Source organism: Cloeon dipterum, chromosome 3 (assembly GCF_949628265.1).
Source record: "Cloeon dipterum chromosome 3, ieCloDipt1.1, whole genome shotgun sequence".
Lineage (NCBI taxonomy): Eukaryota > Metazoa > Arthropoda > Insecta > Ephemeroptera > Baetidae > Cloeon > Cloeon dipterum.
The window spans coordinates 18,713,068-18,730,801 of NC_088788.1; the positions used below are offsets into that span (position 1 = coordinate 18,713,068).

At 37.8% G+C, this 17,734-nt stretch overlaps 4 protein-coding genes across 9 annotated transcripts; 2 read left to right on the plus strand and 2 right to left on the minus strand.

Moving 5' to 3' along the window:
- Positions 1-667: 667 nt before the first annotated feature.
- On the plus strand, positions 668-5,529 carry LOC135940450 (DNA-directed RNA polymerases I, II, and III subunit RPABC3-like). 6 transcript variants are annotated; one of them, XM_065485322.1, is made up of 8 exons: positions 668-858; positions 1,047-1,248; positions 1,318-1,668; positions 1,723-1,869; positions 2,896-3,323; positions 3,373-3,523; positions 3,579-3,661; positions 4,827-4,986. In XM_065485322.1, the coding sequence occupies exons 2-8, from the start codon at positions 1,051-1,053 to the stop codon at positions 4,855-4,857; spliced, it is 1,389 nt and encodes a 462-aa protein (XP_065341394.1). In that variant the 5' UTR covers positions 668-858; positions 1,047-1,050; the 3' UTR covers positions 4,858-4,986. The 6 variants fall into 6 exon arrangements, with proteins under 6 accessions (XP_065341394.1, XP_065341397.1, XP_065341395.1 ...); XM_065485323.1 differs by having other exon boundaries at positions 811-857; positions 1,050-1,248; XM_065485325.1 differs by lacking the exon at positions 4,827-4,986 and having other exon boundaries at positions 3,579-3,787.
- Positions 5,530-6,065: 536 nt separating this feature from the next.
- Positions 6,066-9,061, plus strand: LOC135939312 (uncharacterized). The gene is made up of 12 exons (XM_065483621.1): positions 6,066-6,379; positions 6,484-6,640; positions 6,693-6,893; positions 6,960-7,202; positions 7,256-7,327; positions 7,386-7,433; positions 7,490-7,684; positions 7,740-7,862; positions 7,914-8,165; positions 8,550-8,656; positions 8,711-8,792; positions 8,853-9,061. The coding sequence occupies exons 1-12, from the start codon at positions 6,320-6,322 to the stop codon at positions 8,930-8,932; spliced, it is 1,620 nt and encodes a 539-aa protein (XP_065339693.1). The 5' UTR covers positions 6,066-6,319; the 3' UTR covers positions 8,933-9,061.
- On the minus strand, positions 8,967-13,767 carry muskelin. The gene is made up of 12 exons (XM_065483620.1): positions 13,584-13,767; positions 13,291-13,360; positions 13,081-13,223; positions 12,826-13,024; positions 12,573-12,771; positions 12,058-12,314; positions 11,729-12,009; positions 11,114-11,354; positions 10,690-10,908; positions 10,444-10,635; positions 9,401-9,640; positions 8,967-9,348 (listed from the first exon to the last, which is right to left on the minus strand). The coding sequence occupies exons 1-12, from the start codon at positions 13,667-13,669 to the stop codon at positions 9,175-9,177; spliced, it is 2,301 nt and encodes a 766-aa protein (XP_065339692.1). The 5' UTR covers positions 13,670-13,767; the 3' UTR covers positions 8,967-9,174.
- A 200-nt stretch (positions 13,768-13,967) lies between these two features.
- Positions 13,968-17,643, minus strand: LOC135939313 (uncharacterized). The gene is made up of 4 exons (XM_065483622.1): positions 16,369-17,643; positions 16,171-16,238; positions 15,867-16,104; positions 13,968-14,967 (listed from the first exon to the last, which is right to left on the minus strand). The coding sequence occupies exons 1-4, from the start codon at positions 16,445-16,447 to the stop codon at positions 14,783-14,785; spliced, it is 570 nt and encodes a 189-aa protein (XP_065339694.1). The 5' UTR covers positions 16,448-17,643; the 3' UTR covers positions 13,968-14,782.
- Positions 17,644-17,734: the final 91 nt, after the last annotated feature.

Consider the following 17,734-nt stretch of genomic DNA (forward strand, 5'->3'; position numbering starts at 1 on the left):
TTTTTAAAATAGGATTTAAATCTATATTTTATGATACAAAATTCGAAACTTACAATTAGTTAACAAGGAAAAAAAAGAAAGAAAATAAACACTTTGGTTCTCGACGATCTCTTGATTCAGAATTCTCTGCTGCTAGTAATGTGGTTATGCGAATGCAATAAGCAGATGATCGATAAACAATTTTTTGCTCTACATTTTGCGATAAAACGATAAAATAGAACATTAATATAATTTTTTACATTTTGTACAAAGTTTCTCCAAAATTTAGAGAGATTGACCACATTTTTTTGGAAGATTTCGATTCCTCTCGTCAAGATCTAATCAGATTTCAAATAGGTCTCACTCTTCTCCATTTGAAAAGCATGCTAACTTTTCAGCCACTTTTCTAAAATATTTACAGTCAATTTAGGTCAATTTTGGCTGCAACTGAATCCTAAGGGGTTATTTCATGTATTTTCCAGGGATTTTCCAGCATCAAAAGTCTTCTTCAAACCATGTGCTGTGTTGTGTGTATCACAAGAACACTTTTTTCCCCGTGTAATATTCCCGCGCAACCGCTCCATTAGCAAGGTCTTGCGCAACACACGCTTACAGCACGCATGCTCGTTTGACAAACAGTTGATGCCATTGGAGGAACAGATTCAGCCCGCCAAATAGCAGCTGAGTCTGAGTGGAGTTGCGCCAATATTTAAAGTTCTTGCGGACCGACCAGACATTAAGACGTTTAACGAGCACAGGGCTTGGACTGCGAGAAGCAAGAGCAAAAAAACATTGGCAAACACACTTGATCGACGATTAAGAGTTTTATGAAATAATTAAATAACTGTTCGCAGAAAACCGAAGAATTCAATTAAGCTGGTATGTAACCGCGTGTGCAATGCAAACTTTGTATGTTTGTACATATGTATCTTTACATTTATGTAGATATGCTTAAAAAACATAATATTTATAATGAACATTTTTTATTTATACATATTTTGACTCTACGACTGTTTAACTATATATATGTAGTATGTACATACATACATCGTCTGTTTCTTTTTTAGTCCGATGGCAAAGGCGAGTGGTGCCCAACAGGGCGACCAAAAATTGATAGAATTGTCGAAAGCTTGCCAGTATGACGAATCTGGAGGCCCATTGGCATTGCTGAACGTAAATGATATCAGACAACCAGATGCGTCAACAGTGTGCAAATTCTACAGCAAATATTTGGGAGACATTGGCATCGAAATTCCCGAGGTTGCTGATGTAAGGACATAATAATATGATATGTATGTACTTAAAATTTTCGTTGCATTCAAACCCATATTTTCACAGCTGCCAGCCTACCAGAATGTGCAACACCCAGAAATTCACAGGACAATGCTGCAGTATGGATTGCTGGCAAAAGCCATGCAGTTCTTTTTGAACAATATCAACAGCAACGCTATCTTCACCATAACAGACGTAATCAGTCCAACGCCGAATCGGCACCGGGCATTTCTCGCAGAGCTGCTCAATGCTCAGATATTTGGCGATTCAATCCGCGAGCAGGTCTTGACTGCAGGTCAGAACTGGCAAAAGTCTGAAGAAAAAACTGCCAAGCTGCGAGAGGAGCTGGAAGGGCTGCAGAACCGTAAGTCGCAGCTTCTGGTGGAAAAAGGGCTGCGCGAGGACAAAGTAAAAAACGTAAGGCCTTTAAAATTTTGGACCTATGGACACTATATTAAATTACACTTCCAGTTTGAGAAAAGAATGGAGTCAGCCAACCAGCAATGCAAGAAACTCACCTCTGACATGGGCGAGCACAGGCAAAGAGTGACAGAGCTGCAACAAGAGTTGGACGAACACATTCAAAAGCACATGCAGACTGCGCAGAGCAAAGAATTTGTGAGTGCAAATTTAAATTTTGCTCTTGAAATGTCTCACAATCAGACCAGGTTTTAAGTACAAAAATGGCTTGCTGAATTTTGTTAAATTGTTTTTAAAGACTGGGTGATTTTACAAGAGAATTTAAATTGTCTGCAATTTTTAAATTTCTTTTTTTTTCACCATCATGATTTTTGGGATGTTGTTAGGGTGATATAGAAGTGTCCAAATAACCAAACTGTGCATTCAGCCCTTAAATGTTTTCTTTTGATGTGCTGAAAACTACAATTAGTTCAACCAATTGCCATAGAAACGTGAAAAACAATTTTCTAAAATACAAGATCTTTCCTGACAAAAATTGGGGGGAAATCGGGAGAAACGGGCCTCTCGACTTTTTAAATAATGATAATGTGTCTTAAGTGTTAACTTTGCTAGAACATTTAAAAGATGCCATTTTTGACAGCCTAAACTTGTGAATTTGAACCAATTTTTTGGAACTTACCAAATTTTTGTATTTTTTGAATTTATTCTTCATTTTTGAATAGCAGAAATATAACATTTTTTTCTAAGTTTGGGATACATATAGGCCAAAGTTCATGCCTTGAATATTTACGAGCTGGTGCCCTTTTAGTTTGTGTAATGCGGATTGTCAATGATTGAAAAAAGTGGATTTTAGAGTTCGGGTGATCAATGACAACATAAAAAATTGCACGATCGATTGAATTTGATCTGCGGTATATGCTGGGGTTACCCCCAAGGTCAGAAAAGACCATCAGATCAGGTAAGAAATCAAATCCTTGCTTCAGGGTTGCCATTGAATAAACGATGTTATTATTTCCCAATGTAACAACGCCTGGCGGGCTCTTTTTTTTGTTTGATCTACGCATCATAAGAACGGCCAAGCCGAGAACTTACAGACTAATTTTCAATTTGACCCTTTGGAATCAAAAGGGTGTTGAAGATCGTGTTTTTCCGTTGCCTGAGAGTCTTAATAGCTCCTGAAGGGTCGAAAAACTCGTATTAATCATTCAAATTATTGTGTTGTAGCACGCTACCAATCTGAAAAAGCTGGAGTGCCAAATTGTCAACTCGCCGCAGAGGGTGAAACAAGACCTGTCAATGGCGTTGGCGTCTCTGAATACAGTGACGGCCGAGGTGACCGAGAGGGAGTCCATTTTGACCTCCAGGCAGAACACGGAACGTTTTCTCGCAGAGTACATTCAAGTGCTGAAGGACGTGGAGGAGAGCGCCACCCAAATGGGCGAACTGAAGAAGATAAGTGTGCGCACTATCACCAGGATGAACGAACTGATGAACGAGAGGACCAAGCTGATGGCCGCCAATGACAAGATCAGCAAGGAGAATGTTAACGCGTCCGAGAGGCTGAACGCTTTGCAGCAGAAATTGGCCCAGATCAGCCAGAGCAGGGACCGCCTGATTGATGAGATGATGAAAACCCTGCAAGAATATGAAGAGTAAGATTGCTAGCACTGCTGTTTTCTTTTTTAACCATGTCTATTTTAGTGAGGAGCAGAACATGTTGAATGATCAAGATGTGATTGGCAATGCCATTCGGACCTATGAAGTGGACAAGTTAGATCTCAATGCAGCACTCCTAAATTTAGCTGATTACGAGACTGAGGCTGTTCATCTGTTGAATGACTTACATGTTTTGGTAAAAGAGCAACATCTAATTATTAAAATATTTTACTTACAGAACAAATTTTCAGGGGACTGAGAATGTTTATGAAGAAGCAAATGTTATCATGCTGCAGAAATTTGAACAACTTAAGGACGATTTTGGTAGAGAACCGTGAGAAAAACTTTTTAAAGAAGAATATATATATATTTGTAATCTTTGGAAGTCCAGCCAATTCCGATATAATGTAATGATTATGTACAATAATGATGCATACATTTTAATAATTTTTGAATTTGATTTGACGTTTTTCTTACAAAATTATGTGCCCGTGCCTCGCATAATATAATGTAATAGACCTCTACCATGAATTCTTGTACATCTTGGGAAATTCAAAACATGTCATTTGTTAGTGACACAGAAGTTTGGTCTGCTCATGGTACCTCTATCACACTGCAGCATTTTTTTGACAAATTTTTTCTACTGATGTGTTTAAACAATGTTCCTAAAATTCCTCTCTCAAGCTGGTATAATGTTCTATACACCCTGAGTTTTCCCCTCTGCATGGGAGAGGGAGATAATAATGATCGTGCATTTCGCACTTCTAGTAGACAAGGTGTAACAAACCACATAGCCGCTGCTCGATAGTTCTTAACACAGTAGGTATTTTTGCACATATTTTTAATTCACTGCATGCTCTGTCAAGCAATCAATGCACGCACTCTGATCCTCTCTAAATTATATTTTGCAAGTTGGTAGCGCGGCGCGTTTCATTTATTATAGATCATATATGTCATAAGGGTTATACATTTTATGTTGCCCTTTTTGTCCCTACAAAGTTAGATTGTTTACTTTTAGGACTGAAATTAATATGTCAGCAATATGGTTATTTACAAAGAAGCTGTTGCTATTTTAGCCGAAAATTTTCAATAATAGAAGCTTAACACAGTCTTAGCAAGCTAAAAAAATCTAACAATTTAAACTCGTTTACTTCTTCGAAAAAACGTTGAGCTTGTTTTGTCCTTTGTTAAATATTATCCAGTGTGGGCAAGGACCATTTTATCTCGATCTAAATTAATTTTTACATGTATTGATTTTTAAGTGCTAAGAATGTTAAGAATATAATTCATTATTTACGGAAAAACTTCTGGTTACTTTAGTGAAGTGGTTGGCCAAAGCAGTTTATTTTACTTGATTTTTAATTTGAAATTCCATAATTCGTAAGGAAAGGAAAAATTGCTGAAAATGTTTTCGCATAGCTTCAATTTTTACGAGTATAATTATGCGCGTACTTCATCGGAATCAGAAAAATTGTAAAAATTCCATGAATTTGATCCAGAAAGCATCATCATGGCGGGGATTTTGTTTGAAGACATCTTCAGCGTGAAGGATATCGACCCAGGCGGCAAGAAATTCGACAAAGTGTCCCGATTCTTCTGCGAGGGCGAGTCGTTTAAGATGAGCCTTATCTTGGACCTCAACACCATGATCTACCCCGTGGAATTGAATGAGAAGTTACGGCTGGTGTTGGCATCCACTCTGAGTGAAGAAGGCGCCACCGACCCAGGCGACTACTACAGCTACGTGAAGAACACCGGGCCCTCCAGAGCGGACTACTTTGAATATGTGGCCTTTGGCAAGTTCTACCGCATTTTGAACGAGTCCAAGTCCATGGCGGATGATGACAAAGATGAGATGTCAAGTAGGCTGCTGTCAGTTTACGCGTCATTTGGAGGTCTGCTCATGAGACTCCAGGGTGACGCCAGCAACTTTCAAGCATTAGAAGTGGACCAGGCTGTCTACCTCCTCATCAAGAAAATTTCTTTTTAAGTTGAAATTCTGCGGCACTCATTACTAACCACTAAAATCTACACTGAATGAAAATCCCTCTAAAATAGCAGCGCAAGTAAGCGATTTACGTGGAGAAAAATTTCCAAGAACTGTATTTTAGTGCTTATTTTAGTGCTGTATTTTAGTGTACTTATGAAAATAAATTAGACATTTTGTGATGCTATAGGATTGGCCTCCTTTTTCAAATAAAAATTATTAAAAGTTTTGTTATGTATGGAAAGTCTTTCTCAGTAATTATATATAATATCTCAAATCTCAAATTTTCACCACATACAAAAATGCGCTACATCGCATTGGGAATTAAAAGAAAATTTGAATTGTGGATTGGATTTCTCAAGTTTCAACCAGCGATGGTGGATGAATTGAAATATTACAAGGGAAGGCGTTGCAAGGATTTGTTAAGCAAAAAAGAAATCAGATATTTCTTGGCACTGGCACCTTTTGCAGGCTGCATGATGGAAAATTCATATTATTCATTTTAGCGGTTTCTACTTTAAGAATCACATTGAAAAATATTTTGGAGTGGGTAAATGAGTAATTTTTTTGGTATAATGAGTTTGTCTGATCAATAAAAAAAATTGAGGGTAAGAAATAAGAAACAGGACGGTGACGTTTTGGCTTTTCCCGCCAGTCAGCATAATGAGAAATTGAATTATAAAAAGCGCGCGTTCTTTTTCCCGCGCTTGTAGCTGAAGGTACCATTCCCCCTCCCAAATTTCAAGAAATAGTCAGTTGTCAGGAAAAATGATCTAAATATAAACAAATAATATTTCTGTTATCTGCTTATTTGGTTTGGGTTGAGAGCAAAGCTTGGTTATTTCAATCAACAGCGGCAATTACTACATTACATGCATCATACTTCATAATTCGTAAATCTGCTGATTAATATCTATTAAAATATTTTCAATCTATCGCGAGAAAAAAATTGAACAAAATACATACACAAGTACATACTTAAACGACGGTTTGGCAAACTCGAAAATGATCAAACCGCCCAAAAGTGTATCAACAGTTTCCCGCAGCAAAGTGACGTCTGAAAAGGTTTAAATTATTATGCAATTGAATATTTTCATTTTTCTGTGGGAGCGTCCATTCCCAGCTTATGGAAATTGAATCGATGAATAAAAATTTCTCTTAAATTCCAGCCGGAACCAAAGTTGAAATATAGAGGCCTTCTGAAAGAGGGACATAACCTAGACCCTGCTGGCCTCGTATCAAGCACGCCAATATGCAGCAAGGAGAAGGTGCCACTCACTTTGCCATCTGGCTACTGTCTATCTCCAATTAAAAAAATCCATCCAGGTAAAACTATCCAATAATCAAGTTATTTAAATTAAAGGGTGTGATTTTACAGTTCAAAATCCCCTCCCAAGTGATGATGACGATGACGACAATGTTATATTTAAAAATATAAGGACCCAAAAATCATTTTTATCTAAATCCAGGAAAACATACATTGACAAAAGTCCTGATTTTGATGAGGATTCTTCAGGTGCGGTTGAACGTGGAAGAGTGTCGAAAAATAAAAGTCATGAACACAATCCAGGAATTTTAAGTAAGGCTCAATACAGCAGGTGAATGAAAAACAGATAGTATTATAGTGTCGATGTTTCATTTTAAGATAAATCACTGAAGAGAAAAAATGCTTTGTCTCCGCTGTCAGCAAAGAAGAGGTCGAAAATTGAAGATAAGCCAATGACTGTCAACAAAGAACAGGGTCCAGCTCCAGAAATTCTTCCTTCTAAATTGAGTGAGAAAATTTGCGGAACCCCAATCAAGCAGTCACATGTGAAGAAGAACCAGTCAGGAAAGAAAATCAAGTCGAGTGAAGCAACAAAAACCAGCCCAAAAAAGCCCTTAGTTGGTAGAGTTTTAAAGTCTAGCTGAGAATTTGAGCTCTAAAATTTGCATTTTCAGATTCAAACAGCCCCAAAGAGGCGACTACATTCAGAAAACCACCTCCAAAACAGTCAGATAATAATATGAAAGGTAAAAGAAAGTTGTCATTTGTAAGAGCTTGCATGACAATTATTACTCAATTTTTTAGCTTCTAAAGAAAATTCTGACTCTAATGGAAATTCATCTGATGAGGAAGGTAAACCAATTCAGATTTTTCATTAATTAACAGCTAATTGATTGTGAGTGGTTTAGAGATGCCAACAATGTCCTCAAAATCAGAAAGAAGCCTGCCAAAAAAGAGGAAACTTTCTCAGCCTGACTCCAGTATTAGTTCTCTTCATGATGATTTCGCCATGATGAAAGAGAATCCTAAACCCAGCAGAAGTGGAAACAGAACAACGATGAAAACTCTGCTACACGCTAGCAAAAGGAAGGAAGCAAAAGGCAGTAAGTGCTGCATAATGTCAAGCAGAGTTCCCTTGATAAGCAGGGTTGATTGCAGCTCTACAGGTGGCAAGAAGGTCGTGTCGCACAAGGATGGCCCCCATTAATTACTGGGAGCAACGACTGAATTACGTTTACGTCAACGGCATTTCCACGCTAGATGTGCAAAACCCAGTGAAAAGTGAAGAAATTCACATGAAAAATTTATGTTTCAATATTTATTGTTTTTCAGGCCAACCGAAGGCGCCCAGCCAAAATCCAATTATGAAGGACACAAAAATTCCCATTCGCAAATCAATCGCCCTGACAAGTAAACCAAATTCTACTGGATCTCGGAAAGCGAGTCCAAAAAAGATCAGCTCGGTGAAGAAACCAGAGCCTTCAGCAAAAACGGTGGATCCTGGACCAAATGGGGAAAGCGGTGAAACTACAAAGATTCCATCCATACTCACGGATTTGGCAACCTTAGAAACTGAGCTGCAAGGTAAATTTCTTTATTAAGATCATTTGATTGTTTTGTGAGTTTCTCGAAAATCTGCTTGGTATTATTCAAGATTGCTTTTCTTAACCCAGGTTTAAAAACAGTGTCAAGTTTAGTGTCTGCGTTTGAACAAAAATAGGAAAAGTTATGTTCTTGAGGCGCAGGGTTGCATTTTCTTACCACCTGGTTTTTCACCAAAAGTTTTATTTTACCTATTTGTTGCGCAAGAATTGAAAAAAAATGTATGCATTATCCCGTCAATATGTTTATGCAAAAGTTTCTTTTAACCATTAATCACTAAAAAACATGTGCGTGTAACCTAAATAAAACTGGCGACCCCGATGAGAAAAGCCTGAACAATATTGAAACTTTGACTTCTTGCTTCAGACTTGTCTGCAAAATTGTACCATCAACATGAAAACATTTCATGCGAGGGTGTATTCCGCCTTAAACCTGGCAAGCGAAGAGGGAGGTACACATGCTCTTCAAAAACGGTAACTCAAAAAGATTAAAGTTTATCACATGATTCTTGATTTTTGCATACATAGCTGTTTTCCGTGCTGCGAGGGTTAGTGAAATTATTTGTAGACGATGTTGAGCAGATTGATAGCAGGGCTAATGTAAAAGCTGGTAACTCAAAATGAAATCTTTAACAATTACTGGATTTAACTGTGAATTAACCCTCCATAGGTCAAACGATTGAGATTGTTAACTGCGGGAACAAAGAAGATTGCATTGTCTACTTTGCTGAAATTTACAGAGGTGGTTAAACTAATCCAGTGAAGTTTTTGCTGGTATTATCAGCTAGAAATTTACCATGACAAATCGGTAGAGAGCCGTGGAGAGATTGAAGTTTACGTTGTACACATTGCAGATAATAAGAAAGGCAGTAAAATTAAGTCAATTTGGTATTATTTATTAATAAACAATACATTTCTGACAAATTGGAGAGTATTGACTTTGAGCACAATATTCCAGTAGATTTAAGTAGCTCACAGCTAGAGTAAGGTGATCACAGAGGTAGTAGGTCTATGAGATTAAGTCTAGGCTGCGTCAGTTCGTTAGAAAAGAAGGCAGACAAGTCGTCGAACAGCTCTGATCTTCCGTGGTAGGGACCAACTTCCGGCCCGCTCTCGACGTCCTTTTCACTTGGGTCTCTGAATAATTCGGACGCAAGTTTCTGAAACTGAGCATCAAATTGATTGAACTGGTGTCAAACGCCAAATTGTGCCACTTGCCTCTCGCGTACTCTCCGAGTCTGAGTGGTCGATAATGTCGTGCAGCGCGGTCTGCAGATACAAAAGCGCTTCCATTTTGTTTGTGGCTGTAAGCTCTCGAAATCTGTGCTTTCTGATCATCAGTCTGCACTTAGTGAGCAGCTGCTGCTTCGTAGGTTTGCACAATTTCAACTGCCAGAAGTCGTCCAATCGCAGTTTTGGCCTCGGCTTTCCAGGATTGCCTCCAAATAGATAGTGCACCTGAAATATAATTTTCTTAAATTGGAACAACTTATGATAAGTCGGATTCTGATGATAGTTTATTTAGGTATGTTTGGTTTTTATCGAAAAAGCCCTGAATTAAAGAGATTGAGGAGTAAACCAAAAGAAAAAAGGGAGGGTATATACTTTTCCAGGAATCTCCAGGTATTGTTTTCGTTCACATCTGCTATATTTTACAAATTTAGTATCCTTGGGATAATTTTTTCTTAATGTTTTCAGCTATTATAATTCAACAATCTAAATCGTTGGCTCTACCAATTACATGTATCTGAAATTACTTTTTATCGGCATTGATCTCAGGAATTCCGACTGAACATTTTTTATACTTTACTGATTTAGACGATTTTTTTGCTCCTTTTATCCCTGTACGAGGACTGGGAAGGGCGCGCACTGCACTAGCATGAATGCTGAAACCGGGTCCCAATAACACCGCGAACGGATAACATGGGCTCACCAGGCCGCACAGGGACCCAGCCCACTGAAGGGCCACTTGCCTTCACTAAGGTTTTGAGCGATTTCAGGTGCCAGAATACAAAAAAGGGCAAAGTTAAAAGGCTGTGTTTTCAAAAACAAGGATCAAAAGAATTAAGTTACCAAAGCTACACTAACAGTAAATTAGATCAAGAAGCATCGATCCTACATCGATTCAAAAATAAAATCAAGAAATACTTTAGGGGTAACTGTCCCAAATTAGAAGACATTAACGTAAGAGATGAAGTTGGGAATTTTTAGTAACAAAAATCGCCCTTCTTCACAAATAAAAATCCAAAAGAAAATATTACCTTGTTAGAGACGCTATAAACCAGCTGGTGGGCGAAGCGAGGGCATGGCTCCAAATTCTGCATCATGCTCCAGTACTGGTCCCCTGTGTTTTCATTCCGGTAAATACAAGACCACCTGTTCCTCTTCAGGCTATACACCCAGAATGAGTTTTGCACGTTTTCGTCCCTCCTCTCCTTGTCCTTGCTCAGACCCTGGATATTCAGATGATTATGACATGCGAGGGTTGTTTCAAATTCGCGTCTTACCGAGAGCACGTAAATCTCGTCAAGGTCGGGGTCAATGGTTGCTCTTTGGGTGTAGCCGGTGGCCGGTATGCTGACGTGGGTGTCCTTGCCCTTTGACGGAACGTTGCTATCGCCGTTCCAAATGACCCGAACTTGGTGGGTGTCCACGTTAAAAGCGAAAAAGTCATTCAGGTATTCTCTTCTCCTCTGGCCCGCAAATACAAAAAGCTCTCGAAGACCCTGCGATAAGAGTAAAATTCAAGATTAGTGTTTGCTTTCGCTTCAACCAGCAGGGTTAAAATAATTTTAATCATTTTGGAACCAACCACAGTACATGCATATTTTTTCTTTGGCAAAAAATGTAAACCAAAACCTGATTTATTTTGCTTTACTCTTAATTTTATGATAGTCATTCTGTAATTAAACAAAAAACGCGAAGACTTACTGGGTGGAAGAGCATTGAGTGTCCAACTCGCGCCCTGATAATCGGTGAATTCTTCTGACCAGACTTAATAGGAACACCCAGATCATCACAAATCTTTTGCCACGTTCCACTGGGAATGTGGAACGAGTACATGCCTGAGAGCACAGTGTCCATCTCCGCGGCGGTCGACAACGCGTTTCCAGAAGCATTCGTGCTGTACGTGATGCTGGCACTCGCACCCAACCTGGTTTCATCGTGGGACCTGTTTCATGTAAGAGAATTAGATAAGAAGTCAAGAAGTATTACTTGTATTGCTGAATTCACCGACTTGAAATTAAATATCTGATTATTTACCTCCAACCTTCAGTTCAGATGGATGTAGATGATATAGGGTGGATAATTTGGGAAAAATCGAAAACAAAGCAATTTTTTAGGTTTTAACCCAAAAATTAGATATATATGGAACCCACTATTTCCTAATAAACTTTTGTTATACGTTTCATGATTATGATTTTTTTAATTTTAAGGGAGAATAATGAGCAATAGATAATTTTCAATGAGCTCAACATTTTTTCTAGTTAAAAAATTTTTTAAAAAAATATGGCCTGATTAGTCTACAGTAAGAGGTAATTTTACCCTTGAACTGCAGTAAGAATGCGTCCGCCAAAAACATAGATCGTTCTCTTCTCCGAATCTAGACAAATCTGGTGGTCAAAAATCAACTGCGGGCCACCAACACCAGACGTATCTTCATTGATCAAAGTCCAGCGTCCTGCTTCAATTTGGTAGACATAAAAATCGCTCTTCAGGTTGTCTGAGCTTCTGTATTGATTATCTAAATATCTTCCCAGGGTAAAAATTTGTCTGCCCTCCATATCCAAGCACATTTTGTGGCACGATCGCGCACTTGGACCGCCCTGTGATGAAGATTAACTTCAGCTAGACGTAGTTTTAAATTACCAAACCTCTGCTTCAGTGTTGGCTGACAGTTTTTTCCAACTGCAACTCGGTATGTGGTATTGCCACAGGTCACTCAGGTCCTGCGTTCCGTCCCATCCTCCGAAAAGGTAGATCGTTTCAGTGACAGGGTCGATGCACATTTGATGTCCACCGCGCATTCCTGGCTGGTTGGCGTCGTCACTGATCACAGTCGGGTCTATCATGATCCGTTTCCACTGGGGGGTGTAATCCTGACCTAGTAAAAAGTTGTCCAAGAGGCCCTCTGGAATATGTGTAGACATTTTATTTTGCATAATTTTTTTGTCAGTTTTAGTACTCAAAAGTTGATGGTTTTTATTGACACTAAATTAACACTATGTGTTTTCTTATTAAAAATTCTTCAAAATCCCAAATCTATTTTCTCTGCTTCAATAATTTATACCATTATTTGTTAATTACCCTTTTTTACTCTTTAATTAGGATATAAAATTGAGTGGTAGTAAAGGGTGGAAAACTTTGTGATAATATTTTAAAAAATTACCCTGAACTGCGTTGGCCATGAACTCCTCAGTGGCCGTGTAGTCTGCATCGAGAACTAACGTGTTGTGGAGGACAGTGAGTCTTTGGTCTTCCAGGTCAATGCCGATGCTCGCTTTAAGTGCGTCGTAAACCCCAGCAAACTTGGGACCACGCTGTCTGAAATGTTTGAGACAGAGCCGAATCGCCTCTCGCTCCTTGAACTGGCGGTGAGAAAAGTGTCAGAATGAATCGAGTTTATCAGTTAGCTATAATACTTCGTGGAAAAATTGAACACTCTTCTTAACGAGGCTAGGGTCATCCTCGCCCCGAAGCTCAACAAACCAGATGCTGAAATTAAAGCTTGGTCCCCAGGACAAAAGCGGTACAATCTTGATGAACCTGCAGGGCATCTCAAAGCCTTCCTTCTCGTGAGCTAGGGAAAACGTCTCAGGAACACTATCGTTGAGCAAGCCACTGTAAACAGCTTTGCTTTGATAATTTTGATTCACAAATTTTGAATTTTAATGTACCCTTCGAGTAGCTCTACCATGTTGGCCTCGTTCATCCCTCCATAAACCTTGAATTTTTTTAAGTTGCAGACGTGAGTTTTTTCATACTTTCCAAACGTGACAGATCGGACGATGGAACACCTGTTCAATTTCAAAACCAAAAACTGAAAAACAAAGATTTATATTAAATTTAGAGATAGAGATTACGTGCGTTCAGGGTGTAAACGATACCTGCGGAGGACTATTAGTGTCAGATGACCACCTCGAGAGTTGGTCAGAAGGCTTATTTTCCTGAATTTTTCTGCAAAAGAAAGAATATGATTGCAAGGACGAAACGAGCGTGAAGTAACTTTAAAGAGGGAGCGAGTGCTATTTTTAACAATCAGTGTCAATGTCAGATTTATTATGGGTTTCAATCTGTGTTCCAACCGTGTGTTAATTAGACTGGGTGCAAAATGGGATGGGCTGTTAAAATCTTCAGTTTAAAAATAGTTATCCAGGAGAAAAGATTATTTGGTACTTACTCTGGAGCATAGTTCGACAGACAACTTGAAAAACTGTGGACCGAGTAGTCCAACACTCGTTCATTTTGATTCGATACACCCGCCATCGACGAAGGCTAAAATTTAATGGCAAATTGAATCTTCAGAATATTTTTGTTTATGTTCTGTGTTTTTGTTGACGGTCACGCCGATGCGCATGCGTGGCTGAGTGAAATTTTATTTGTTGACATCCTATGGCGCGGCAATCGTCTTTTCGTCTTCACGTTTTGATCAAACCTAAGGAGAGCGTCCAGCCGTGCAGGCGTCCACTTTATGCAGGTAGCTGAGGACGCTGAGGTAGCCTAACTAAGAGGGCAGAATTCAAAGGATGAAGAAAATCACATTGATTTATTCAGATTTGGATTATGTATTATTCGAAAAAAGAATTTTCCGAAGAGGCCATTTCGAGTCTTCACCTAACTGTAGCAAATTCCAAATTGCTGCAACTCAAATATTTTCCAGATATGTATTTCTATCCAATGCGGTAGACAAAGATCACTATATAAATAAAGCCTGATTTTTCAGAATGTAAGATTGCTCCAAATTTTGGACTTTTGTACTTTATTTGCGTTTGCATGTGCGCGTATACATATTATGGTACAGAGTTCAGCCTTGTAAAATTCATTTTAAATTGGTAACTTAATCAACTAAAGATTACTAAAATTAAATTTTATAGGAACATCAAATGAAGCATTGAGTGGTAGAATTTAAAAACATAGGAACGAGTGAGATAAAATCTCATTTAACTTGTACAATACATGGATCTTCATCATCCTTTTATCATAATCTTCAAAATAGATCTTCCTCTTCATTCACCTTTTCTATCTCTATAAATTAGTGATGGAATTTAAGTTAAATATCCTAAGAGAGAGTCGTTCAATTGAATCAGATTAAACTCATTGACTTCTTCGTTTTCATCATCATCGTAGGTTTCCTGATAATTCTGCTGATCAGGAGAATCCTCTTGGTTTTCGTCATCAAAAAACTCTGCACCTTCCTCAGTCTCTTCACTCATATCCTGATCTTCATCCTCTCCATTTTCTTCTGTCTTGTTCTCCTCCGTTGTATCAGAATATTCATCTTTGTTATCCTCTTCATTTGAGACTTCATCATTTTCTTCGGTGTCTTCATCATCTTCTAAGTCGTCTTCACCAACATAGACACCTCCATCATCAATCTGTTCATCCACATCCTCTGGAAGGGAAAGGGGATTCGTCGTCCCTTCCAGTCCCTTGCAAAGTTTGGTTGCAAAAGACTCTTGTGTAAAATATAGAATATTTTTCCTTGTTTTTCTCAAAGTGCTCTTTCATTTGTTCATAGGTTTCGGTCACTATGCCGGTCCTTACGACATTTTCCATCTCTTCGCCTGAAAGAAATAAATACATATGTATTGTCAAATCCTCTCATAAAGAACCATTAAGGTCCTAAAGTTTTGTATCCATTGATATTATAGTGAAGCCTTATATCAAGATGCGAACCATGTAAAATAGTGGAAATTTTACAGTTACAAAAGCGATTTGAGTAAAAAATGGAGATAATAAGAAAAAGCTGCTGTATAATATTTTTCATACGTTCTTTGACAATATTTTAAAATTGAAATCTTTAATGCATTTTATTGTTTGCTAATAGGCGTGTCTATCTTCAAAACATTTTTAAAATCATGAAATGCAGTTGTTTAACATTTTTCTACTTGTCTTTAGTAAAGATACCTAATCACATGGTAACCGCCAGCCCAGAAATTTTTATAATTTCATAATAAACTGTTATTGAGCCATTATAATTTAAAAAAACAATTGAGGGATAACTTTTGTCACGCTTAATGTTGGTCAAAGAATAATCAAAAGGTTATCCAAAATATTAACCCTAGAATGACTCAGGGTTAATACAACAGGCAGAAAATAATTCTCCAAGGATATTCCTGGGGTTTTCCAAGAATAATTTTTCTGAGTAATCCAAAAGGTTGTCCTTGAACAAGAAAAAGCGTGACATTACCAATACCAATTTCCCAGCATAAGGGAATAACTATAGGGATATCCTTTTTTTATTAAGTGAAAATTACCCAGAACTGATCATTGTTAAGTTCAGAAAATATCATAATTTATTTTGGCTTGATCATTTGAAACCGAATATAGAGGATTGCTAATTTCTCCAAATCAAATTATGTTTTCCGTAATTGTTTGGAGCTACGTGAATTCAATTTATTTTCAGAAGGTGAGTTTTGAATATATGGCATTAAAGACTTGTTTGGCAGGGTGCACTACTTACAATAATCGTTCATGAATTTCAATTTCGCATCGTAAACTTGCACTCCTTCATCGCTTGGGTCAAAATATCTGCTCCACTTTTCGATGAAGGCCGCGGATTCACTAAGGATGTCACTACGATGACAGTTGTCAAAGTTTATACCCATCAGGGCAGGACAAACTTCGATCAGGCCCTCAAATTTGCCTTTCAGTTCATCTCTTCTGACCCTCTCGAGCTTGTGATGGTCTCGTTTGTCAGCCTATGAATTAGCACCAAATGATTTTCAATTTTGAGGCTTATTTTAACCAAAAAGCAATCTACTTACCCCATATCCTTCTACATCGATTACATCATTAGAATCATCTGAGCTAACTGAGGATCTCGCAGCGCTCACTGAAAAAAGGAATTCAATTTTATGGACATTTTCACAGAAAACATAATGCATGTGTGTGAAGGTGGGAAAGAAGTTGAGTTTTTCTTAAATATTTCAATGATTAAAGAAAATTTCGAAAATTACATTTACCTTTTGCGGGTGCTCTCTTTTTGGCCAACGAGGCATTCCGACGAGTTGATTTGGTAACGCTTTTGGCTTTGACTTTCATTTTCTAATCTGCAAATATTAAATCAAGTATAAAACAGAGGGAATACCAGATGGCTATAGAGGTGAGATAGAATGAAATCATTTTTTTAGAGCACGTTTGCAGAGCATGCGTTTTGCTGTTTTTAGAAGGAACGAGAATTCGCCTATCAAAATTACATGTTTAATTCTTTCGCTAGTAATTTTTCTCTTCTAAAACGGTTGCCTTTGCTGTGGAGTCCTTATCTCAATATATTTTAGAAAATTTCTCTCTTTTGCTCTATATTCAGATTAGAGTGTATTTCAAGAACAAGACCGAAAAATAATACCGGGATTTCCGGTATTGTTCTTGTTTTGCCGGATTTTTTTCTAAATTCAATACCAGAACAATACCAAACAATACTGGAAAAGGCAATACAAGAATATTGTTTTTTCCTGAATTCTTTATGGTGGTAGAGAAATTTTCATAGAAAAATTCTTCTAACAAAGTGAGAATCTTTAGGCTTTTAATGCTGCACTTTGCCATTGCTGCCGATAAAAGTGTCCCTCGTCCCGCTGAAGATTGTCCCTGTCCCGCCCCACCCGTCTTGAAATAAAAAATTCAACCCGCGTCCCTCAGGGACGGGACGGGAATCCTGTAATCCCTGTCCATGGTCCCCTCTCTAGTTTCAGTTTTAGAATATATTTAATCAAGCAAAACGACAATTTTATTAAAATGCTAAAGTAAGATTTGATAATATACAACTTAAAAAATATGTCTTCCAGAATAAATCCCAAAAACAAGAATTTAAAAAAAAAACAATACCGAAACAAGATTTTTTTGTCAGAAAAGCAATACCAAAACAAGAAGGTTTGAAAAACAATACAAGACAAGAAAATTTTAAATATTTCTTTCAGAAACAATACCGGAACAATACCAGTTTCGGCAAGAAAAGTTCCAGACAATACAAAAATTTGGTCTTGAAATACACTCTAATTCAGATTAGGCTAGCGTTTGACGTTGCTGCAAAGTGATTACTTCTTTTTAAAAATTTCGCCCTTGAACATAACGCGCGTCGTTAAGCCAAAATACTGTTAAAAATTAATTAATTTATTCTATATGGGCACTGAATCAGGTATTTCGGGCCGAAAACCGAACACGCCCATTAAATTTAGAGTAGAGAGCCTCTCACTTACTCGTACTAATAACACGCCTCCAAATTATTAGTGGGCACGGCTTAATATTTTTATCAGTATAAGTTTATAAGAAAAGGAACTCAATATATATATGTATGTATATATATATATATATATATATATATATATATATATG